The sequence below is a fragment of the Oncorhynchus clarkii genome, chromosome 9, assembly GCF_045791955.1.
Source record: "Oncorhynchus clarkii lewisi isolate Uvic-CL-2024 chromosome 9, UVic_Ocla_1.0, whole genome shotgun sequence".
In the NCBI taxonomy this organism is placed as follows: domain Eukaryota; kingdom Metazoa; phylum Chordata; class Actinopteri; order Salmoniformes; family Salmonidae; genus Oncorhynchus; species Oncorhynchus clarkii.
Window position 1 is genome coordinate 38,696,317 of NC_092155.1, and position 25,635 is coordinate 38,721,951.

At 43.7% G+C, this 25,635-nt stretch overlaps 1 protein-coding gene across 4 annotated transcripts in view; it reads right to left on the reverse strand.

The window, feature by feature from the left end:
* The window catches only part of LOC139416259 (protein bicaudal D homolog 2-like), an 88,396-nt gene that overhangs the window by 17,596 nt on the left and 45,165 nt on the right, over window positions 1-25,635 (reverse strand). For all 4 annotated transcript variants that reach the window (XM_071164709.1, XM_071164708.1, XM_071164710.1 and 1 more), the window contains exons 2-5: window positions 20,501-20,713; window positions 5,076-5,228; window positions 1,544-1,758; window positions 1,167-1,413 (exon numbers count right to left, since the gene is read on the reverse strand). In XM_071164709.1, coding sequence (XP_071020810.1) covers window positions 1,167-1,413; window positions 1,544-1,758; window positions 5,076-5,228; window positions 20,501-20,713 — 828 coding nt within the window. The remainder of the gene's footprint in view (window positions 1-1,166; window positions 1,414-1,543; window positions 1,759-5,075; window positions 5,229-20,500; window positions 20,714-25,635) is intronic.

Consider the following 25,635-nt stretch of genomic DNA (forward strand, 5'->3'; position numbering starts at 1 on the left):
AGTATCACATTCCTGTTTACATTAGTCTATTATTCAGCTGTGATGAATACGCCTCAATGACAGGATTTATAAAAATAGAAAATGGTTTAATTAATATCTATTTAGAATACTAGCCAAGATAGGTATCGGAAGGTACTTTTAGCTCTCAGCATACTGTATCTTTAAGCACAGTATATAAAAACATAATTATGTGATGATATGGACACTAAGAATACCACTTGCCATACCCCACCCCCCCCTTCTCCACCTGATCTGTCCCCCTCCCTAATTCTCATTGATGACCTTGACAAACTTGTTGGTAATGCCAAGCCATTTTGGATCTGATTGCATAGTGTGGACATGGATTCTACTGCAACCGAGGAGTAGGGTGACCTGCTGCGAGCGATTATTCCGTCTGTGATCGAAAGGACGAGGAGAGAGAGAAGAGCATTGGAGCAGCTGAATTGTTGAGTAAAACGGTCTGGGTTTCCCTGCTGCGATTCATGCCAGTAATCTGTGGAATGGACTGCCAGAGGAGAAAAGACCCAGAGGGCTGCTTGACACGATTTTGGCTTAATGCTGTACACTAACACCTGCAGGTGCCCATGAGATTCAGTACCAAAGGACCAGAACAGGTTAAATGTCATGGTACTTATACTAAAGCAACACTATGGTAACATCTAGGCAACCCTGGGACAACATTAAAACATAATTGTGTTTGGGGTAGGAAGACCCAGGTCCTAAAGTCTTCAGTCTTTTCACCCACAGGTATCCAACCAGTACACACACTGTTAACCATGGAGACGGTTGAGGCGTTCTGATGTTCTGACAGATGGCCTAACCCTGTGTTTGTGTGTGTGTGTGTGTATGTGCGTGTGTGTGTGTGTGTGTGACATCCTGGGGGTGTGTCCTACAGGATTAGCTCCCCCTAACAGGATTCAGAGGCGTGCAGCCTGGCCAAAAGAGCCACTGGATCCACGTGGCTATCAACGTTTGTTTTGAACGTTATCTGAGTATCAATGTGTATTGTATAATTAAAACTGTGGTGTCATTTATATCATACACAGTGTAAACAGATTCACTGAGTGAATGATCTACTATGGTTATAGCTGCAGCAGCTGGTTATACCTCACTGTTTACCTTATCATACTCAATGAATTAACGGTTTGTAGGGTGTAGCTACGTACCTGCAGCAGCTGCTGTTTGAGTTTCTGGATCTCAGAGATGTTCAGTTCACTCAGCAGGTCGTCTACCAGGCTGGGGACGGGACGGAACAGGTCACCTTTCTTGTGCGCAAACGCACGGTTGTCCTCGGCGATGGCGTTGGCCAGCTTGCTGAAGCCGTTCTCGTAACCATGGAGAGCTTCGTCGTTGTTGGGTTCCGTGGCAGCGTCATCGCTGAACTTGAGTCCATCCAGAGAGATGCTGAGGGGGCTGGTGAGAGAGAGAGGACCAGAACATAAAAACATGAAGTTCACTATTATTCTCATAACAGTTCGTATTATATTAATATTGTCTAAGGCTTTGGTGGATGCATGAGGTGTGACTTTGATTGTGTGTGTACCTGTGGTACATAGAGTCTCCTATGCTCATGTAGTGGGAGAGCTCTTTCCTCAGGGCGGCCTTGTGCTCGCGCTCAGTCTTGATGGTCTCCAGCGCTTCCCCTAGCTGTCGCTCTGCAATCTCCTTCAGGCGGATGGCGTCCTCCAATTGGCTGTTTAGGAACTGGGTATCCTCCTCCAGACGACGAATCTCGTGCTTCAGACCCTCAAACTCCACCTGTAGGGGCGGGAGAGACAAGGATGTGTCAAAGCAGAAGGGTGGGGCTTATATGAGAGAAATGCAAATAGGATGCCATACTGGTTTAATCAACTCATTTTGTCACCATAAATCAGTGGTTCTTAACCTGGGTTCGATCGAACCCCAGGGGTTCGGTGAGTCAGTCTCAGGGGTTCGGCGGAGGTCAAGACACACATCCGACTCATATGATTCGTGATGACACGCCCCGCTTGGCCATCATTGGCTGCAGGTGATCACGCTACATCGCTTGGCCTATCTGTGCTGCAGGGAATTTGGTGCGCTCAGTTGTCGACTTGTGACTGTCGTGATGGTACGTCTTGTGATTTTTTCTTAATATTTTAATCACTTCATACTTACTATGTTGAGCAAAAAAAGAAAGTGGTCAGACGAATATGTACAATATGGATTCACATGTATCATGGAACGTGATGGGAGTCAGCGTCCTAACTGCATGATTTGCAATGCCATGTTGAGCAATTCTAGTCTAGCACTGGCAAAACTAAGAGAACACTTCCTTAAGCTGCATGGAGATGGAAAATACAAGAACACAACGCTCGCTGAATTCAGGGTGAAGAGAGACAGATTCAATGAAAAGGCTACTCTGCCTGTTCTCGGCTTTGTACCCATCAACAAACCGATCCTCACAGCATCGTACAAAGTTTCTTACCTGATCGCAAACCACACACCATTGGTGAAACACTCATAAAACCAGCTGTGTTAAAGATGGCGAATATCATGCTGGGAAAAGAGGCTGAAGTTAAGTTATCCCAAATTCCTCTTTCAAATGACACCATCAGCGACAGAATAGAGGACATGAGCAAAGACATCTTGGCTCAAGTAGTTGCAGTTCTGATTTCAAGCCCGGCAAAATTCAGCCTTCAACCCGACGAGACCACAGACGTTTCCAATCTAAGCCAGCTTGCTGTATTCGTGCGCTATGTGAAAGACGATGTGATAAAGGAAGATTTTTTTATTTTGTAAGCCTCTTACAACAACAACTAAGGCAGCCAATGTGAAGAAACTTGTGGATGACTTCTTCAAAGACAATAATCTTTCATGGGATATGGTTTCTGCAGTTTGTACGGACGGAGCTCCAGTCATGCTGGGAAGAAAGTCTGGTTTTGGTGTGCTAGTGAAAGCCGATGCACCACACATCATTGTTATGCATTGTATTCTGCACAGGCATGCGTTGGCAACAAAAACCTTGCCTCCAAAACTGGCAGAAGTATTCAAAATTGTAGTGGAATGCGTGAACTATGTGCGAACTGAGGCACCGCATCTTCAGTGAGCTGTGTAAAGAAATGTGCTCTGAATTCAAAGTACTTCTGTACCATTCTAACGTTCGGTGGTTATCCCGGGGACAGGTGCTGAATCGTGTCTTTGCCGTGTGTGTGGAATTTGCCCTGTTTTTGCAAGAGCACCAACATTGTCATGCAGATTGCTTCAAAAATTCTGAGTTCATTCTCATTTTAACGTACATGGCTGATATCTTCGCAGCTCTCAATCTCAATCAAAAGATGCAGGGCGGTGGAGTCAACATCATCGAAGCGGAGGAAAACCTGAAGGCTTTTCAAAAAAAGCTACCGTTATGGAAACGACGAACAGAGAACGATAACTTCGCAAACTTTCCCCTGCTGGACGACTGTGTAAGTAAGATCGAAGATATATCTGGAATCGGAGACATTTCTGTACCCGCGGAACTGAAGCAAGCAATTGCCACGCACTTAGATGAGCTTGCAAAGTCTCTCGACGGATACTTCCCTACAAGAGAGTCATATCCAGCATGGGTGAAACAGCCGTTCACGCTTAGTGTTGAGACAACAGATGTCAATGATGAATACCTCGGTGAAATCATTGAAATTCAGCAGAGTCAGGTTCAACAGCAACTCTTCAGAACAACAACGCTTTCAACGTTTTGGTGTCAACAAATGGTAACGTACCCTGTTATTGCTAAGAAAGATCTGGAGATTTTCATACCGTTTGTTATAACATATCTTTGCGAGCAATCCTTTTCGAGGATGCTGGACATAAAAATGAAGAAAAGGAACAGACTTTGTTGCGAAAATGACAGAGTGGCACTTGCCAAGGTGAGGCCACGTATTTCTGAACTGGTCTCTGAAAGGCAACAGCAGAAGTCACACTGATTTGCAGTAAATATTCATTATGTTTTTGTGTGAAAATCGTGTTTTGACGATTTTGTTCTTTGAACACAGTGATGTTGATGCACGGTTCATTTTGTGCACCAGTAAAATATATACCTATGTTTTGAATTTGAAAAAATCATATTTTATTTTTCCAATTAAGAAGGGTTCGGTGAATGCGCATATGAAACTGGTGGGGTTCAGTACCTCCAACAAGGTTAAGAACCACTGCCATAAATTGAGGGCTTTTAAAAGTGCAAAATTGCCTTTTTTATTGTCTTTTCATCTAAATAGGATTTGGTACTGTAATTGGCCAATTAAAACTATAGCCTACAGGTCTTTGTTTTAAATTCATGCCTCTAAATTTAGCAAACAAAATCCCTTCATATAGGGCAGATGGAGAGTGTTAGCAGTTCCCACATAAAAATCTATTTCAAAAGGAAATCTCTTATTTGTAGATTCTCTTATATTTTGTGGCTGTTTTTACTCTTGCAATCAATGTGTGAATTAAAATCAGAGTATTTGCCTTGCAACTCCGTGTCTCTCTCTCCCTCTCTCTCTGTGTATCTGTGGTCTACGGAGAGGGAAAGCTAGCTATCAGGAACACACCCTTTAAACTGTGTTACACGCTCCCCCTCTCTCCGGGCGCAAATAGGTCGCCACATAAAGCCTAATCTCTTTATTACATTTGAGTGTGGTTTCTCTAATCTGAATTAAATCAGTGTATTCCAGGGCTTGTTTGGGCTGTGGTAGCAGAAACTGGATAATACAGGTAGAAGTCTATGGTGTGTGAGCATGGAAAACTGGGGGTTGCACATAGACTGGGATGTGTAGTAGACAGTAGTGCAATGCCTTGGTTCAGAGAGCCTGCAGCTATTGGGTTAACTGAGCCTAATGAGCAGATTCAGCTAAATGCAGATAATTGTAGTGAGGAGGGGTTCATTATGAAGTGTGAGGGGAGGAGTAGCCTGCAGAAGCGAGGGAGTACATATAAAAGGTGGGTTGATCTTTTCTAATTTTCCTTCCCATTCCCCATTCCATCTAGCCCCACCCCTAATCCTCTGTTCCCTTTCCTATTCTCCTACCATCCAGCCATGCTCTACCCCTAGTCCCACTACCTACCCCCTCTCACAGTGTGGTTGTGTTAATCCTTACCTGGGTCTGTTTGAGCATGGAGACCTGTTTCTGCAGGGAGATGTTCTCCTCCTCCAGCTCTGTGTAGTCCTGCAGCAGACGTGCCTCCCGGAACTTATACTCCTTGATGTCATCACGCAGACTGGTCCGTTGCAGCTCCACCACTTGGCTGTTCTGTAGGAGCGAATTACAGGGACAGAGGGAGAAGAGGAGAGAGGGATGGAGAGAAAGGGACAAAAAATAACAAATATTGTCAGTGAACCATATTTTTGGCTTTTGTGTGAGTGTTTTAAAACAGCCAATCTACCTGGATAAGTATGTGCACCCCCCATACTTATCCAGGTGCCAGGTTGTGTGTGTATCCAGGTGCCAGGTTTCTCTATGGGCATCGGGCCATGTGGTGCCTGTCTGCCAGTTAGGATGGCACCACAGCGAGAGCACCACACTTATCTCCCAGATGGAGACAAAAGCTCTGACACAGGAAGGCACAGTAAACGAGTCGGAGATCTCTCCCTGCCCCCTCCTCCTACAGTGACAGACTGACAGGCTCAAAGCCAACAGGATCAGATAAGCCCTGCAGCCTGTGTCCTCACCGTCTCCCTGTCTGTCCTCCTCCATACCCCTTCCTCCCCCTCCAGTAGACTCGATCAACTCCCCTACCACCACCCTTGAACCTCCCCCTGCCGTCCCCCATCATTACCCATCCCAGCCAGTCAGCCCTTATCTGACAAATGCAGGAAACCTGAGTCTGACGGTTAGGCTACTTAAAAGCTTTACAGTAAGGAGATACTCAGCAAAGGGGTGTGTGGTGCTTACTCTGAATGTACACTACCGTTCAAAAGTTTAGGGTCACTTAGAAATGTCCTTGTTTTTCACACACACACACACACACACACACACACACACACACACACACACACACACACACTAGTCGAAAGAAGGCCAGTTTTATTTCATCTTTAATCAGAACTCCAGTTTTCAGCTGTGCTAGCATAATTGCAAAAGGGTTTTCTAATGATCAATTAGCCTTTTAAAATGAATGGGCCTCTGTACACCTATGTAGATATTCCATTTAAAAAATCTGCCGTTTCCAGCTACAATAGTCATTTACAACATTAACAATGTCTACACTGTATTTTTGATCAATTTGATGTTATTTTAATGGACGAAAAAATGTGATTTTCTTTCAAAAACAAGGACATTTCTAAGTGACCCCAAACTTTCGAACTGTAGTGTATGCGTGTGTGACTTTGAAAGAGAGCATGTGCAATCTGTTCTCTGTAGTTATCAGTTTTGTGCATGAATGCATTGACTTTGAGAATGAGTGTGAGTTCAGCTGCGCAGTGTGCTCTCTTTGGTTATGTTATTGTGTGTGTGTGTGTGTGTGTGTGTGTGTGTGTGTGTGTGTGTGTGTGTGTGTGTGTGTGTGTGTGTGTGTGTGGCGTGACACATGGTCTCAAATCCTTTCAGGTGATCGAGATGAGGTGACAAAGGAGAGTCCCTCAACACACACGTCACTCCAGTCACAGATCAGAGGGTCATTTTCCTTATGAACAGATGCTGTGTGTGTGTGTGTGTGTGTGTGTGTGTGTGTGTGTGTGTGTGTGTGTGTGTGTGTGTGTGTGTGTGTGTGTGTGTGTGTGTGTGTGTGTGTGTGTGTGAATAGTTCGAAATGTAAATTCCGAAAACATCTTAGTAATTTGACTCATCACTTTAACACAATCAACGAATGTTACATTTTTACTCTCTGTTTACCCATGTAATACGACTTCATGCCATTATTAGCTTAGCTTACAGATACCATTACATATTCAGAGCAAATCAAATTCCCTGGTGAAGGAAGAACATGCTCCTCATTAGCGCTGTGTAATAATTCATTACTAAGTGCAGCGCCCAATTGATGCTGATGGTTGGGTGAAGGCTAATGAATATTCATGAGGCAGTGTGCGTGTATAATGAGCATGGGTGTAGTCTATAGTGCCTGTGTCAAAACTATGGCGCATTAATGAATAACGCATGATTTACCATACAAGATCAGACCTTCTTCACCACGCTGTCTGTGTGTGTTGACCATTTCAGTTTGTCCAAACTTAAAACTTTCCACCTTCTCCGCTACTGTCCCATCGATGTGGTTGGGGGGGGGGGGGGGGGGGGGGGGGGGGGGCGTGCATGGCCTCCAACTCAGTCATGGGTGAACAGGGGGTACAGGAGAGGGCTGAGAACGCGCCCTTGAGGGGCCCCAGTGTTGAGGATCAGCGGGGTGGAGATGTTGTTTCCTACCCTCACCACCTGGGGGCGGCCTGTCAGAAAGTCCAGGACACAGTTGCACAATGACGAGTTTGGAGCGTACTATGTTGTTAAATGCTGAGCTGTAGTCAATGAACAGCATTCTTGCATAGGTATTCCTCTTGTCCAGACGGGTTACGGCAGTGTGCAGTGTGATTGCGATTGCATCGTCTGTGGATCTATTGGGGCGGTAGGCAAATTGGAGTGGGTCTAGGGTATCAGGTAGGGTGGAGGTGATATGATCCTTGACTAGTCTCTCAAAGCACTTCATGATGACAGAAGTGAGTGCTACTGGGCGATAGTCGTTTAGCTCAGTTACCTTAGCCTTGGGGACAGGAACAATGGTGGCCTTCTTGAAGCATGTGGGCACAGCAGAGTGCGGTAGGGATTGATTGAATATGTCCGTAAACATACCAGCCAGCTAGTCTGCGCATGTTCTGAGGACGCGGCTGGGGATGCCGTCTGGGCCTGCAGCCTTGCGAGGGTTAACACGTTTAAATGTTTTACTCACGTTGGCCACGGTGAAGGAGAGCCCACAGGTTTTGGTAGCGGGCCGTGCCAGTGGCACTGTATTGTCCTCAAAGCGAGCAAAGAAGTTGTTTAATTTGTCTGGGAGCAAGACGTCGGTGTCCGCGACGGGGCTGGTTTTCTTTTTGTAATCCATGATTGACTGTAGACCCTGCCACATACGTCTTGTGTTTTAACCATTGAATTGTGACTCTACTTTGTATCTATACTGACGCGTAGCTTGTTTGATTGCCTTGCGGAGGGAATAGCTACACTGTGTGTATTCGGTCATGTTTCCGGTCGCCTTGCTTTAATTAAAAGCAGTGGTTCGCGCTTTCAGTTTTGCGCGAATGCTGCCATCAATCCACGGTTTCTGGTTAGGGAAGGTTTTAATAGTCACCGTGGGTACATCATCACCGATGCACTTGCTAATAAACTCGCTCACCGAGTCAGCGTATACATCAATGTTTTTGCCTAAGGCTATCCGGGACATATCCCAGTAAATATCCCTGTAGCTAAACTATTACCTAGACCCTAGACTTACTGGACAGTGCACTTAAACGTGAGTGTTTTTCGCTTTTCTGGTTTTCAATCCTCCTTTCACTACTGATTAACAAACTTACTGTAGATGGTAGGCTACACTTATAAATACAGTTTGAGGCTATTAAGTAACTTAAGGGTTAGGCTCTATAATATAATGACCATAATGAGGAAAGTTGAAATGTAGAAGGGCTTTGCCTGCTTATCTGTTAATGTAAATTACATGACCCCTGTGCTCAAATCTGGACGTAAGCCCCATCCAAGACATTCGGACATTTAGTTGAACCACATCAACAACATCCAGCAATGTAATTCAGCTTCCCCTATACTCCCACAATTTAGCAGTGACACCAGTGACACGTTTATCAGAAACCTAATCTGGTCAGCCGCAGGAGTGAAGTTTTCTGCACACAGAGTTGAAATAAGGCCATTTTAATGGCAATGACCTACTTTTGGATTGAAGAGCACTTTCAATGGAGAGAGTTTTAAGAGTCGAGTCCAGGAGTAGGATACATCTATGTTAACATCATTGAGACTGTGCAACTGCCATGGACTGTTTCAATTTGTCAAGGATAGACAAAATAGCCAGGTGGTCCAGGGCTCTTCAGGCCCAGGCCCCCGGGTCAGTTGCCTCAGCTGGAGGGTCAGTGCTGTCTGGCCTTAAAGCGGCAATCAGCAGTAGAAACAATAACGAAGTGACCTCCCCGCCCCTGTTTTAGTAAAACGCTGAGGGATAGGGCTGGGGAAATATAAGAACTCTCATAGACCGAGCACAAGGACTGACCATCCATATGTCAAAATTATAGTTTTAACCATGTTTTGAGGCAATATGGTGTTTGTTTACATTCACTTTGTTTACAAATATCGGAGTAAAACAATCTTATATTTTGGGTTCTAATGATGTACAACAATTGAAATAAGCTCACGAGGCATTTAAATACATTTCAACTCAGTTTTTCAGAATTCCTGACATTTAATCCCAGTAAAAATTCTTAGGTCAGTTAGGATCACCACTTTATTTTAAGAATGTGAAATGTCAGAATAATAGTAGAGAGAATTATTTATTTTAGCTTTTATTTTTTTCCATCACATTCCCAGTGGGTCAGAGGTTTACATACACTTAATTAGTATTTGGTAGCATTGCCTTGAAATGTTTTAACTTGGGTCAAACGTTTCAGGTAGCCTTCCACAAGCTTCCCAAAATAAATTGTGTGAATTTTGGCCCATTCCTCCTGACAGAGCTGGTGTAACTGAGTCAGGTTTGTAGGCCTCCTTGCACATACGCTTTTTCAGTTCTGCCCACAAATGTTCTATGGGATTGAGGTCAGGGCTTTGTGATGGCCACTCCAATACCTTGACTTTGTTGTCCTTAAGCAATTTTGCAACAACTTTGGAAGTATGCTTGGGGTCATTTTCCATTTGGAAGACCCATTTGCGACCAAGCAGATGTCTTGAGATGTTGCTTCAATATATCCACATAATTTTCCTACCTCATGAAGCCATCTATTTTGTGAAGTACACCAGTCCTTCCTGCAGCAAAGCATCCCCACAACATGATGCTGCCACCCCCGTTCTTCACAGTTGGGATGGTGTTCTTCGGCTTGCAAGCCTCCCCCTTTTTCCTCCAAACATAACGATGGTAATTATGGCCAAATAGTTATATTTTTGTTTCACCAGAACAGAGGACATTTCTCAAAAAAGTACAATCTTTGTCCCCATGTGCAGATACAAACCGTAGTCTGGCTTTTTTATGGTGGTTTTGGAGCAGTGGCTTCTTCCATGCTGAGCGGCCTTTCAGGTTATGTCGATATAGGACTCGTTTTACTGTGAATATAGATACTTTTGTACCTGTTTCCTCCAACATCTTCACAAGTTCCTTTGCTGTTGTTTTGGGATTGATTTGCACTTTTCGCACCAAAGTACGTTCATCTCTAGGAGACAGAACGTGTCTCCTTCCTGAGCCTATTATTTAACTAGGCAAGTCAGTTAAGAACAAATTCTTATTTACAATGACGGCCTAGGAACAGTGGGTTAACTGCCTTGTTCAGGGGCAGAACAACAGATTTTTTACTGTCACCTCAGGGATTTTGCGTACTATTGTTTGTACAGATGAATGTGGTACCTTCAGGCATTTGGAAATTGCTCCCAAGGATGAACCAGACCAGACCAGGTCTACAATGTTTTTTCTGAGGTCTTGGCTGATTTATTTTTGATTCTCCCATGATGTCAAGCAAAGAGGCACTGAGTTTGAAGGTAGGCCTTGAAATACATCCACAGGTACACCTCCAATTTAAATGTTATTTTTTTACCTTTATTGTACTCAAATGATGTCAATTAGCCTATACGAAGCTTCATTTTCTGGAATTTTCCAAGCTGTTTAGAGGCACAGTCAACTTAGTGTATGTAAACTTCTTACCCACTGGAATTGTGATACAGTGAAGTATAAGTGAAATAATCTGTCTGTAAACAATTGTTGGAAAAATTACTTGTTTCATGCACAGAGTAGATATCCTAACCAACTTGCCAAAACTATAGTTTGTTAACAACACATTTGTGGAGTGTGGAGTAAATTTGAAGTGTGGAGTAAATTTGTGGAGTTGTTTTAATGACTCCAACCTAAGTGTATGTAAACTTCCGACTTAAAGGGTATACATTATATTCTTCAAGACTCAATGGGTATATATCATTAATTTATAAGAAAACATGTTATGTAGCAACTGCTGATTGCTCCTTTAATGAATATCAACCAACATACAAACTGATTAAGAGGCTCCTCAAACGGATTAGGATGCAAACGAGAATTTTGACCTCTGACACTGCTTTCCGTAAAAGCCCACTCTGCCCTCGACCTCACTGGCCACACAGAGGTCCTCAGAGACTGCCTGACAAAAAAGGTGAGCTGTAGTTGCACAGTGGGGGATAAGGTGGCTGTGTGCATGCATGCCTGCCATAATACGTTAATAACATTTAGTCAGGCGAATGATGGAGCTCTCCCCTGGGGGTGTTAGTGATAGGGGCACAGGGGGTAGAAGATGGGGGGTCTGGTTTTATTTATGTTTGACGTGCTACCTTTAAGGATCCTGTCAATGGGAGGTCTCTGATTAGCATGAACAGATGTAAGGTTTATGAAGACCCCCCTGCCTACTGCCACTATAGGGACACACCAGCTGCCTCACTAATCACTCAAACCCACCTGACCAGGGAGTGTGTGTGCTTGGCTAATGCTTCAGATCATTAATGTCAATGTGTGTGTAAGTAGGCGCATGTAGCTGTGTGTTAGATTAAGCCTAGTGTACAGTATACTGTATGTGTGTAGGACATTTGAGTACTATTGAAAAGTCCTTGACTGGTCTAATCCTCTCTCTGTAGGGGATGCAGTGAGTGCCGCTGTAAAAGACATGGAAGCACTAGCTCAGTCGATTCTAGAGGTCAGCTCCTTCCTCTGAGCTGATTCAGTCCTACTGGAACTGTACTCAACACTTCACTTTCTCCAGCTCCAATTTCACAACTAAAACTGCCTTTTACAGCATACTGAGTCTTAACCAGCTTAGGGCTCAGCAAAGCTTTAAGTTGACGCCTAAAGTGTTTGAGCTTAACACTGCTGTCGATTAGTTAGGCTTTGAAACTGTGGTTAGACTCTGAGTTGGTCTTAATACTATGGGATATCTGGAGTGTGTTTCTGTGAAATACCACATTTACCTTTTCCCATTTCCCTTCCCCGGAAAGAAAAGAAGGGACGATCCCAGATGGCACGAGACGGGATTACTGATATGACGGCACTGGCTGGCTTAATTTCTCATCCCCCCTCTCCTCTCGGTGTATCCCTTTTAGAGGCTGCGTATCATATCAAACAGTCACCCTTGAGTTCTCTTTCCAGGTCAAACGTGAACTCTATTAGATCTATCTATCCCACGGACAGGAGCAGCCTTGTCCAGCTCCGTTTACAGACAGAGATTGTCTAGCGAGACTGTATTGCTCAGAGCCGTAGAAAACGTAGAGAAGCCTACAGAGCAAAATAAGGAAAATGGAAATGTCCCTGAGACGTGATTCAGCCCAGTACAGCTGTTCTACCCCCAGGATGAGAGACGAGGACGAAGGGAATCAGACATACCATCTCACAACCCCCACCACACACATACTGTACAGAGACAATAGAAGAAAAAAAAAATAGATCTTATTTTATCCCGCTTGTTGCTGGGAGTGATTTTCATTCTATTCAATACCCCAGACACCGTGACTGGGACAAACACACTCAAGGTCACGTTCAAAGCTTTGAAAAGAATGCTAAAAGATCAGCTCTCTAGTCTTCCCTTTGTGTGTGGTTGTGTTTGTGTGTAAGTCTAGAGGGGTGATATAGTGCATACATGCACATAAATGTGAATGAGTGTTTCTGTGTGTCCAGGGGTCATACATGTGTGATGTACAGTATGTGCATTAGTGTGAGTTAGTTTGTGTCTGTCTGTCTGTCTGTCTGTCTGTCTGTCTGTCTGTGTGTGTGTCTGAGTGTGTCTGAGGGGAGGAGGGTCTGTGCGAGTGTGTGTGTGTGTGTGTGTGTGTGTGTGTGTGTGTGTGTGTGTATGAATGTGTCTGAGTGTGTGTGAGGGGAGGAGGGTCTGTGCGAGTGTGTGTTTGTGTGTGTGCACTGGAGTGTGAACTGTAGTACGTGGGCGCATGCCTGACAGCTATTGTACAGACTGACTACCAGCCTATCGATCCAACCTGAACAACCACTTTGGTGTTACTGGACGTGGGGCCAGTGTGACACTTTCAAAGCCCCGGCCCTTTAAAACAGATACGAAAAGACAAATATCATTACGAATCAATGGCAGATCTTTTAAAGGTATTTAAGAGAGCCATGCTTTAGTGACTATAAATAGCCATCAATCTGAGAGACATACGGAACCGGGAAGGGTGGGGGATGGGGGCAGGGCGAGGTGCGTTGGGCGGGGTGGGAAGATTACCCAGGGAACATCTGGAGGGCTTAGTACCCCTGGTTTCACACCTGCTCTGGGCAGACGGGGTAGGTTGGCTCCCCGTAAACGGATCTAACGCCACAAAGTCAATGTTATCAGATTAGACACACAGCTGTACAGTGTAGAAACTGTACATGTCATTTACCTCAGCCCTCCTTCATTCTAACTCTCTCCCTTCTCCTCCTCCGTCCTTCCCATTCCCCATTTCTCCCCTTCTCTCAAATCTCAATCTCCCCTTCTCTCTCTCGCTCTAATTCTCTATCCCTTCCCACTCTACCCCTATTTTCTTCCCCATTTTTAGTCTCCTTCCCTCCCTCCTGCTGCTCTCCCCATCACAATACAGGAGGAGATCATTCAAGGTAGAATACACCTTTATTATATTGGGCTTATCACCATTCTACAACCATTCACAATCTCCTTCAAAGAGCTACTCCTCTATTATAAAAACCCTCCAACCCAACCTCTGACATTCTAGAACATCTATTCTTGCCCTTGAGCATTTTCTAGATCTTTTTTTTTCTCCTTCCCTCGTTCCGTCTGGTCTTTAATCCAGCTAATTCAAGAGTTATAACTGAGCTTGTGAATTTAAAGGGGCAGCTTAACGTCTGAGAGGTCTACCCACAGTGTCAAATGAGGCGGAAAAAACTATCATATTTCATGTCTGAATGACCAGCTCATTACTCTGATTGGCTAAGCCAGAGCTCACTAATGTAATGTGTAAGGGGGAGAAAAAATTGAATGTTACATGTTACTGGTCAGACAGCTAGACATGGGAGCAGAGCAGGCTACACGACTACACTATCTATCCCTGTCCTCTACTGTGTATCTGTAAGGGGATTTCTGCTACCATGTCTGATTAGACACTAAACAATGTAGTGATAATGAATGCGTCTTTGTGTGACTGTGAGTGAATTAGTTAATTTCTTGAGCGGCTCACTGTGGGAATTCTGTGAGTGTTGAAAAGAGCGCGGGAGGCAGCACAGATTCAGTCTGTGACATGAGCGCTTGAGTCTAATGGAGTCACGGTCATTACCACACCCATTGTATGGCTTTAATCCTGTACTGTAGCTCGCACCGTGGCATAGAAGTGTGGCTTATCACTGCCCAAGGCTCTCAGTCACTGGCTGGGTGTCTATGGGCCTCATAGACGGCAGACACGTTTATATGTGACGTATGAACGCCGTATACCAGTGGTATGTTAAACAGGATCAATTGAAAGAGAGGGGGAGGGAGGAGGCTACAGGATTGAGAATGCATTCATAGGATATCTCAGACAGTCAATCATAGACAGCTGCCATTTTAGATGGTTTATAGGTCTGAGTAGTGTATAGGCTTTTACTATCAATAGGTTAACTGTGATGGATGATTATTGAGCATGGTAGGTCATTGAGGTGTAGTGGGGTCATTACCTCATGCAATTATGTATCACATTAAAAAAAAGACCCTCTGCATCCGACGGCAGACGGGTACTGTATCAATACTTGTTTATGTTGTCGAGACTGCCACTTTGTAATAATAATAACAATAATGAATAATTGGCCCATGTAATAATTGGCCCATAGGGAATACAGTTGATTGAAATAAATGTATTTCTGAAAGATCCCATCGTTCAGCTATATTTCCAAATCTCTCATAGAGGAAAAAGGTTGACAATCACAAGGTGGCCAACTCTGTCTACGGAGTCACATGACAGACCAACTGACAGAGGTTTGGGAGAAAAACATCCCCTTGACTAAATCAGGGCTGTCAAGCATATGCCAGAAAAAGAAACAAACACATCACATTTCGGAGTCTCTGTTTTCTCCTCCTAACGGATTTTCTTCTCCTCTTTCCACCCTCTCCCTTTCTCCCTCCATCCCTAGCTGCCTAATTTGAAACCCAGCTGACAAAGGGTTCTTTCAGAGTCCTCAGTCCCATCACAATGGCAGCCTCAGTGCCCTGGCTCCCACCCGCTGCCCGCCTTCTGCTGGCTACCTCTGCCCATAAAGTGGCAGTGGATGGGTGTCATTAGCTCCTATACATAGTGAGATATACACTCCAACTTCCTCCATCTAGGCAATTAGCCCTGGCCGCCAACCTTGCCACTGCACCAGTGTGTGTGTGTGTGTCTGCATTCACAATGAGGTTGGCACCTGCAGGCAGACAGAGCCACACACAAGGGAACCAGTCGAGCACCGGTAACAGCACTAAAACTGAAGACTGGGTCACAGCATTAATATGGTGCTAAAATCCGTATTCACAGATAAAGAGTGATGTACAGTTGACGTCGGAAGTTTACATACACCTTGGCCAAGTACATTTAAACTCAGTTTTTCATAATTCCTGACATTTAATCACAGTAAAAATTCCCTGACTTAGGTCAGTTAGGATCACCACTTTATTTTAAGAATGTGAAATGTCAGAATAATAGTAGAGAGAGTGAATTATTTCAGCTTTTATTTCTTTCATCACATTCCCAGTGGGTCAGAAGTTTATATACACTCAATTAGTATTTGGTAGCATTGCCTTTAAATTGTTTAACTTGGGTCAAACGTTTCAGGTAGCCTTCCACAAGCTTCCCACAATAAGTTGAGTGAATTTTGGCCCATTCCTCCTGACAGACCTGGTGTAACTAGGTCAGGTGTGTAGGCCTCCTTGCTCACACACGCTTTTTCAGTTCTACCCACAAATGTCCTATAGGATTTAGGTCAGGGCGTTGTGATGGCCACTCCAATACCTTGACTTTGTTGTCCTTAAGCCATTTTGCCACAACTTTGGAAGTATGCTTGGGGTCATTGTCCATTTGGAAGACCCATTTGCAACCAAGCTTTAACTTCCTGACTGATGTCTTGAGATGTTGCTTCAATATATCCACATAATTTTCCTACCTCAAGATGCCATCTATTTTGTGAAGTGCACCAGTCCCTCCTACGGTAAAGCACCCCCACAACATGATTGTAACGGCTGTTGGAAGGAGAGGACCAAGGTGCAGCGTGGTATGTGTCCATATTTATTTAATAAACACAGCAATAACAAAAATAACAAAGAGAACGACCAAAACAGTTCTGGCTGGTGCAGACACACAACAGAAAACAACTACCCACAAATCATAGTGGGAACACAGGCTGCCTAAGTATGGTTCTCAATCAGAGACAACAATTGCCAGCTGCCTCTGATTGGGAACCATACCAGGCCAAACACATAGAAATACAAAACCTAGACTACAAAACATAGAATGCCCACCCCAACTCACGCCCTGACCAAACTAAAACAGAGACATAAAAAAGGAACTAACGTCAGGACGTGACAATGATGCTGCCACCCCCCGTGCTTCACGGTTGGGATGGTCTTCTTCGGCTTGCAAGCCTCCCCCTTTTTCCTCCAAACATAACAATGGTCATTATGGCCAAATACTTATATTTTTGTTTCATCAGACCAGAGGACATTTCTCAAAAAAGTACAATCTTTGTCCCCATGTGCAGTTGTCTGGCTTTTTTTTTAAAGCAGTTTTGGAGCAGTGGCTTCTGCCTTGCTGAGCGGCCTTTCAGGTTATGTTGATATAGGACTCGTTTTACTGTGGATATAGATATTTTGTACCTGTTTCCTCCAGCATCTTCACAAGGTCCTTTGCTGTTGTTCTGGGATTGATTTGCACTTTTCGCACCAAAGTACATTCATCTCTATGAGACAGAACGTGTCTCCTTCCTGAGCAGTATGACGGCTACGTGGTCCCATGGTGTTTATACTTGCGTACTACTGTTTGTACAGATGAATGTGGTACCTTCAGGAGTTTGGAAATTGCTCCCAAGGATGAACCAGACTTGTGGAGGTCTACAATTTTTTTTCTGAGGTCTTGGCTGATTTCTTTTGATTTCCCCATGATGTCAAACAAAGAGGCACTGAGTTTGAAGGTCCTCCTTGAAATATATCCACAGGTACACCTCCAATTGATGTCAATTATGTCAATTAGCCTATCAGAAGCTTCTAAAGCCATGACATAATTTTCAGAAATTTTCCAAGCTGTTTAAAGGCACAGTCAACTTAGTGTATGTAAACTTCTGTGATGCAGTGAATTATAAGTGAAATAATCTGTCTGTAAACAATTGTTGGAAAAAGTGCTTGTGTCATGCACAAAGTAGATGTCCTAACCGACTTGCCAAAACTATAGTTTGTTAACAAGACATTTGTGGAGTGGTTGACAAATGAGTTTTAACGACTCCAAACTAAGTCCATGTAAACTTCCGACGTCAACTGTAAGTGCAAGTATGTAGGTAATAAGTGGATCCATGTGTCCATAAAGAGGGGGCTGATACTCTACTGTTACTGCAGACGAGACACAGCCTAAGACAAACATAAGCTATGTTTGGAGAAAGACATCTGGCTTCCATAAAGCCAATCTTAAGACTTGTTTCAGTCGCCAGAGCCAAGTAGCAACTGGCCTATTTCCTAGAGCCTGACGAAAATTGTTAGTACTTCATTTTTTTTTGCCCTAATATCTATAAGAAACGACCAGACTGAAAGCAAAGTGTGAGGATTTGATTACCTTGCCGCAGACGCGTTTCCAAACTGACGGGGGGGTGTCAAACTCCCTTAGAGGAGGCCTTCAGACCCTCTCCCCTCCCAAAACCGGAGTAATCGCTAACTTGAGCAGCAAAACGCTGTCGCAGAGCTTAACTAAATCTGATGAGTCCCAACATGGAGGGATTTAGGGAGAGAGGTTAAACAAGGAAGGGAGAGAGTAAGCGGGAGAGAGGTTGGGAGAGAAAGAGGGGGAGACAGAGGGAGAGAGAGAGAGAGAGAGGGCTCACAGCATGCTTTAGTGATTTTCTGTTAACAAAGTAAAACCCTGAGAAATGAATTTGTTTTGATTAAATACATTTGACAGGAGAAGGAGACACAGGAACAGTTTTTAGGCTTATGGAGGTGAGGTACCGCTATATCATCTTGCCCTTCTTGTAATCTACTGTATATACCTTATCCTCTCCCTGCTCAGCAGCCGGTGTCAGAAATCCCTCCTCATTATTTCACCCTTAATACCTACTACTAAGAGAACACAGCCCTTCAGATCAAACGATCCAAAAGTGAGAGCCCCTCTCCTTCTGTCTCTCCCTCTCTCCCTCTCTTTCTGTCTTCCTCTCCTTCTGTCAGTTCAAAGCTAACCACCTCCCCAAGAGGGGCCTGGCCCCCTTTCAACATGCCGGCCCCTCTCGTTAATTCAATCTCTTCACTGCTGGCTCAGCCCAGACACACACACACACAGGCACACACACGCACACACACACACATATATACACGCAGTCTCTGCTAATGAGGCTAATTAGGCCTGAATGTAAATGACATTTAAAAACAAAAGAGAGCACAGACGATACAGGATGCTATTATGATGATTGGGGATGTATGACCTGATGTCGCTGAGACAATGTGGGTGTATGTGTGTTAGTGGGGCAGTGTGTGAGGGGATGTCTCTGAGACAATGTAGGTGTATGTGTGTTAGTGGGGCAGTGTGTGACGGGATATGAGTGGTGTGTGGCATCTCACCGGCTCTTATCTGGCCCATAGCGGACAAGAGGGCAGGCGGGTGGCACGGCTGGCGCTCTCAAGCCAGGGAAGGATGCCAGATCTGATGGGAGAGGAGAGGCACGCCAGTGTCGCCAGGGCTGGCCGATGGGCACTGCTGATAATCTCAGGACCTAGTGCATGTACTCTGTGTAATATGCACTAGTGCCACAGCATAAATGCATTACTAATGCAACAATTAACCTGTAACCATAATATATGCATAATGCCTGATATGCCTAGTTTGCCTATAGTAGAAGTTTTCCTCAACTATGATCTGCCTTTCGCAATAAGCTTTTATTTTTTTTTGTTGGGGGGGGGGGGATCAGCTTTAATATTACAAATAGATTGTGGCTTCTATCAATGTAATTGTCTGCATAATTTCCAACACCCTACCACCAGTCCCCTAATTGGAGTAAACTAATGGACAACAACACAAGTTTTAATGACTCCAACCTAAGTGTATGTAAACCTCCGACTTCAACTGTATATAACATTCAAGTGCAAGAATTTTGTATAATCATTTACATAGAAAAACTCTACGCTTTGAATCGATGTGCCATGGAATCGTTAAAACGAAAATCTCCTCCCAACTATTTAGCAATCTCTACGGCACAGCTGTCAATTCTTTGGTCCTTAAATGAAACTGGTATACTTTTTTTATTTATCACAATTTTCTTTAACCAAGCTGTTGTTAACCTTTCCCGTCATCACGCCACAGCAGAGACAGGCCGTTAAGATTCCCCTGCTCTCTCCTTCTGTAATTTTAGCCTCGCCCAGATCCCCAGGGCTGCAGAGACAGGACCACATCAGTACGACAGCCATTATGGCGCTCGTTCAATCAGCCTGATCTGTGCCAGTTCACCACAGGGGTTGAAACTATCAGAGTGGGTGTGATTAGTCCTGCCTGAACACGACAAGCAGAGATCAACCGCTAGCACGGGAGTCGGGCAAGTCTGGAACTGTAGTCTAGTAGCCACAGGCAGGGTATAAATAAAAAATATCTGAATGTATAGCAAATTTGCATGGGTGTGTACATTGCGCAAGTGTCGCCAAGTATAGATAATTGGGAAAGCTTCAATGCTAGTACAGGTACGTGTGCGTACATACGTATCGGTGAGGTCGAAAGTGTGTGTGTGGGTGTGTGTGTGTATCAGCAATTGTGTAGTTGAGCATGTGCAAGTGTAATTTTGTTTACATACATGCACATATATAGTTAACAATAGGATCTGATCGCATATACCCAAGTCTATACCTATTGTCAAATCCAATCACAAATAATCCCAAAAGCATTTTACATCATTTAGCAGACGCTCTTATCCAGAGCAATTTACAGTAGTGAGTGCATACATTTTCATCATGCTGGTCCCCCGTGGGAATTGAACCCACAACCCTGGCAATGCAAGCGCCTTGCCCTACAAATCCAGTAATGGGTAGTCAACTAGAATCTAGATCAAATCAAGATAGGATTACAATGTGTCTTTTGTGAATAGAGTCTACACCTGTCCAGAAAATATAATCTTACATGTTTGAATATCAGGTGGCGTATTAGTCTGTATGCAAACTAGCATCTATAGTATGGCAACTGAACCTGTTCTATCTTACCTCTCTCATCTCCTGGGCGATGGAGGCCAGGCGTTCGTTCTCTGACTGGGTGTTGGTGAGGACATTACGGGCCTGGCGGAGCTCCGTCTGCAGCTCCAGGACCCGCTGCTCGTAATAGGCCTCCTTACACACCGCCTCCTGGATCAGAGACTCCTCCCTGCTCTCCCCGTCTGCAGCCACCTTCTTATGGTTGGAGTAGGCTTGTCCAAACGCCTGGAGAGAGAGCGAGACAGGAAGGGAGAGAGGTTAGGGTTTGGTAAATGCAGTGGAAAGGCTACTGTAGGCTTGAGAAGAGCACATGCATGTGAACACTATTTCAGAGAGTTCCAGCACGTAGGATTTACTCGGCTCATCTCCTGAGCAACTTTTCCCATTTGGAATTTCATCCATTTTGAAATGAGCCCACTTGTTCAGCGGAGGTTCAGCTGGGGACAGAACCAATTAAACAGAACAGAGAGGAGGAGAGTGCTGTCCCAAAAGCTCTCCCTCCTAAAATAGTATATCCTGGAGCAATAACCCCTCAGTCATAACAGTTTCCACCTGGACGCCATCATCCTCCTCTCACACCTCTATTCCTCCCTCCATCATCCCCCTCTCTTGCCCATACCGACTCGCTCTTCTCCCCCACCCTCTCCACCCATAGGACGCTAGTCCATACTGCACATGCTCAACCAGAGACCAAGCAGAAGGCAGTTCAAACACTTAGGAACCAATCCGAGTAAAGCAGAAGACAGGCTATAGGAAACCTCCTGGACAAACATAGGTCCCTCTCTGATTATAGAATATAGTCCAATGCTCTTAAGATCATCTATGAGTACAGGCAGATAAAATGAGGAAATCATCCAAATTCCCCAGATTGACAGCAGTTTAGAAAGGGAAGATGTCTCTAATACCACAGGCCAGGGACACACAAGAGTGTGACAGTGAGAGAGGGCTTGTAATTCTCTGATCCATTTTTGTCTCTTTGCTGCTATAATGGCCCTTAGTCAATAATGGCGTGTTTCACTTCACTATTAATTGTTCCTCTGTCGGGACTTTGACCCTAATTTCTTAATGGACCATGAGGCAGTCCTATCACAGTGCCTGTTCAGAAATGTCTGGTCACGCAAAGAGACTCTAGGTTTCTCTCTCTCTCTCTCTCTCAGAATAATCACCCTCTGATTACAGATTTCATTTCCAATCCCCAGTGATCCATTTGATGGAGATTTTAATTTCTCATTTTGTCTCTCAGCTGGACTACAATCCCTACGTCTGGATTTACCTGAGACTATAAGACATCTGACCTTGTTTTTATCTCCTCTCACTCTCTCTCTGACCCTGACACACTCTACAGTACACACTATAAAGTACACACTCTACAGTACACACTCTACAGTACACACTCTACAGTACACATGCACGTGACTGTGGCCAGATTAAGTCATTTTTCTGCGTTTCAACATAATCCCAGTAAGTCCTTCCTTTAAAGCAGGGGTATTCAACTCTTACCCTACAAGGTCTGGAGCCCACTGTCCCTGTTTAGAGGGGAAGAATGAAAAAAAAAACAGTTGAGTTTGAGGGCTTTAGAGAATAAAGGAAATCTGCACTTTAAAATGACATTTGTTAAACTGAACTAGTTACAGACGGAGTTCAAATAAAAAATCCTGTGCAGAACTAGTTCAGTGGGTTACAGCCAGGCATGAAAATGTCTCGTGCATGATGGACATCTCACGTGATGGGGAAAGATATAGAGATTGCAGGAAAGCAGACAGCATAAACATGATCAGATACACATTCCAGCTGAGAACAACAGTAGGCTTTCACTGGAAGACTGGAATGGTTCTAGAATGGTGTAATGGTTTCTGGCTGTAGCATGGAAAAAAGGAGTCAAGGATCTCAGGCCACCTAGAGAACACCAATCTACACACAGGCTAGCACTGTGGAGCATTGGCCTTTGGATACCATAACGGGTGATAAATGACCAAGCTTTTACTACGTCGACAAACTGTATCCACACGCTTTGAGTGCTATCACACACCACATGGGCCTCAAAACGAGCCACCGTCCACCCAAAGCTCAACCCACCAAAACAACCGCATCCCCTCTTTGATTAAATCGTCATTAAGAGCAGGGATTAACCCAATCAGAAAGTAGGGGAATCCTATCACTATAATCTGGATTGTAGGGGGGTTGGACTCTGACCCTATCAATCTAATCTAGGGGGCGCGGGCAGGCAGGCTTCAAATGGGGGGCCCCGAGCCGAAATCCGCTGACCCAAGCCCCTTAATCTCATCCCCTATGCGTGGGGTAACTTTTGGGGGATGGGGAGGGGGGAGCGCAAGCAATCCATAAACTTAATGTGGCACCACTGACACACAGCCCAAAATTAAATGCAGCACCATATGTTAACTGTAAGAGGATGTGAGTGAGAATTAGCATATTGCGATATGGCTAATAAAAGAGGAATTCATGATAACATACATACAGTTGACGTCGGAAGTTAACATAGACTTAGGTTGGAGTCCTTAAAACTCGTTTTTCAACCACTCCACAAATTTCTTGTTAGCAAACTATAGTTTTGGTAAATATACTTTGTGCATGACACAGATAATTTTTCCAACAATTGTTTACAGACAGATTATTTCACTTATAATTCACTGTATCACAATTCCAGTGGGTCAGAAGTTTACATACACTACACTTGACTGTGCCTTTAAACAGCTTGGAAAAATCCAGAATATTATGTCATGGCTTTGGAAGCTTCTGATAGGCTTATTGGCATGGTTTGAGTCAAGTGGAGGTGTACCTGTGGATGTATTTCAATGACTACCTTCAAACTCAGTGCCTCTTTGCTTGACATCATGGGAAAATCAAAAGAAACAAGCGAAGACCTCAGAAAAATAATTGTAAGACCTCCACAAGTCTGGTTCATCCTTGGGAGCAATTTCCAAGCTCCTGAAGGTACCACATCTGTACAAACAATAGTACGTAAGTATAAACACCATGGGACAGCGCAGCCATCATACCGCTCAGGAAGGGGAGGCGTTCTGACTCATAGAGATGAACGTACGTTGGTGCGAAAAGTGCAAATCAATCCCAGAACAACAGCAAAGGACCTTGTGAAGATGCAGAAGGAGACAAGTACAAAAGTATCTAAATCCACAGTAAAACGAGTCCTATATCAACATAACCGGAAAGGAAAATTATGTGCAACATCTCAAGACATCAGGAAGTTAAAGCTTGGTCACAAATAGGTCTTCCAAATGGACAATAACCCCAAGCATACTTCCAAAGTTGTGGCAAAATGGCTTAAGGACAACAAAGTCAAGGTATTGGAGTGGCCATCACAAAGCCCTGACCTCAATTCTATAGAAAATGTGTGGCCAAAACTGAAAAAGCCTGTGCGAGCAAGGAGGCCTTAAAACCTGACTCAATTACACCAGCTCTGTCAGGAGGTTTGGGACGAAATTAATCCAATTTAAATAATGTGACCCAAGTTAAATAATTTAAAGGCAATGCTAGCAAATACTAATTGAGTGTATGTAAACTTCTGACCCACTGGGAATGTGATGAAAGAAATAAAAGCTGAAATAAATAATTCTCTCTACTATTATTCTGACATTTCACATTCTTAAAATAAAGTGGTGATCCTAACTGACCTAAGACAGGGATTTTTTCTTGGATTAACTGTCAGGAATTGTGAAAAGCTGAGTTTAATGTATTTGGTTAAGGTGTATGTAAACTCCGGACTTCAACTATATGTATGTAAGGAAGGTGACAGCTGACTTTCAGAGAATGAATCAGTCGGATATTTGTGGTAACGCAGAAACGAGCTACAAGCTCTAGCATGTTGAAAGGGAATGGGAGAAGACAGAACCCACTGGAGATTTGGCCCTATGAAGCCAACAAGGTCTGATTCCAAATGAGCCCATATATTATGGGACGGATCTAACCAGACTTCCTGCTGGGTTCTGATCCCTATAGGCCCCCCAGGCAGACAGCAAAGCACATCATCACAGTTAACTTCATCATCATGTGATGTTCTGGGGAGGGGGATGATGTGGTGTCATCTCTGATCTTCCTCTCTCTCTCTGTCTGCTTCTCTCTCTCGCTCTCTCAATTTTTCAATTCAATTCAATTTAAGGGCTTTATTGGCATGGTAAATGTATGTTTATATTGCCAAAGCAAGTGAAATAAATAATAAACAAAAGTGAAATAAACAATAAAATCTGAAACATTACACTTCCAAAAATTCCAAAAGAATAAAGATATTTCAAATGTCATATTATGTACAGTATACAGTGTTGTAATGATGTGCAAATAGTTAAAGAACAAAAAGGAAAATAAATACACATAAATATAGGTTATATTTACAATGGTGTTTGTTTTTCACTGGTTGCCCTTTTCTTGTGGCAAGAGATCACAAATCTTGCTGCTGTGATGGCACCCGTGGTATTTCACCCAATAGATATGGGAGTTTACCAAAATTCTTTGTGGGTTTGTGTATTTTTTTGTGGTAATTTTAAATTGAACCTATTTAACTAGGCAAGTCAGTTAAGAACAAATTCGTATTTAAAACGACGACAATTACATAATATCATCATCGTCATACATTTAGGAGGAGGTTCGGAAGTGCAGTTCAGTTTCCACCTCATTTTGTGTTTTGCCAAATTTAATTACACACTTAATTACACACTTGTTATTTGTGTACATGGATTTTATAATGTCGTTGCACACTCTTGACATTCTCTCAACCAGCTACCTCCTGGAATGCTTTTCCAACAGTCTTGAAGGAGTTCCCACATATGCCAAGAGTTTTCCAAGCTGTCATCAAGGAAAAGGGTGGCTACTTTGAAGAATATCAAATTGAAAATAGACACTTTTTTGGTTACTACATGTTTCCATATGTGTTATTTCATAGTTGTGATGTCTTCACTATTATTATACAATGTAGAAAATAGTAAAAATAAAGCAAAACCCTTGAATGAGTAGGTGGGTCCACACTTTTGACTGGTGCTGTAGTTTTCCCGGTTGCCAAATGCTAAACAAATAAAATTTCCTTAACAAAATCATGTGCCCATGAAGTCATTATTGGACAAAAAATGCTCACGTTAGATCCATGTATGATTAACATGAAGCATCAGTTGTGTGTATAA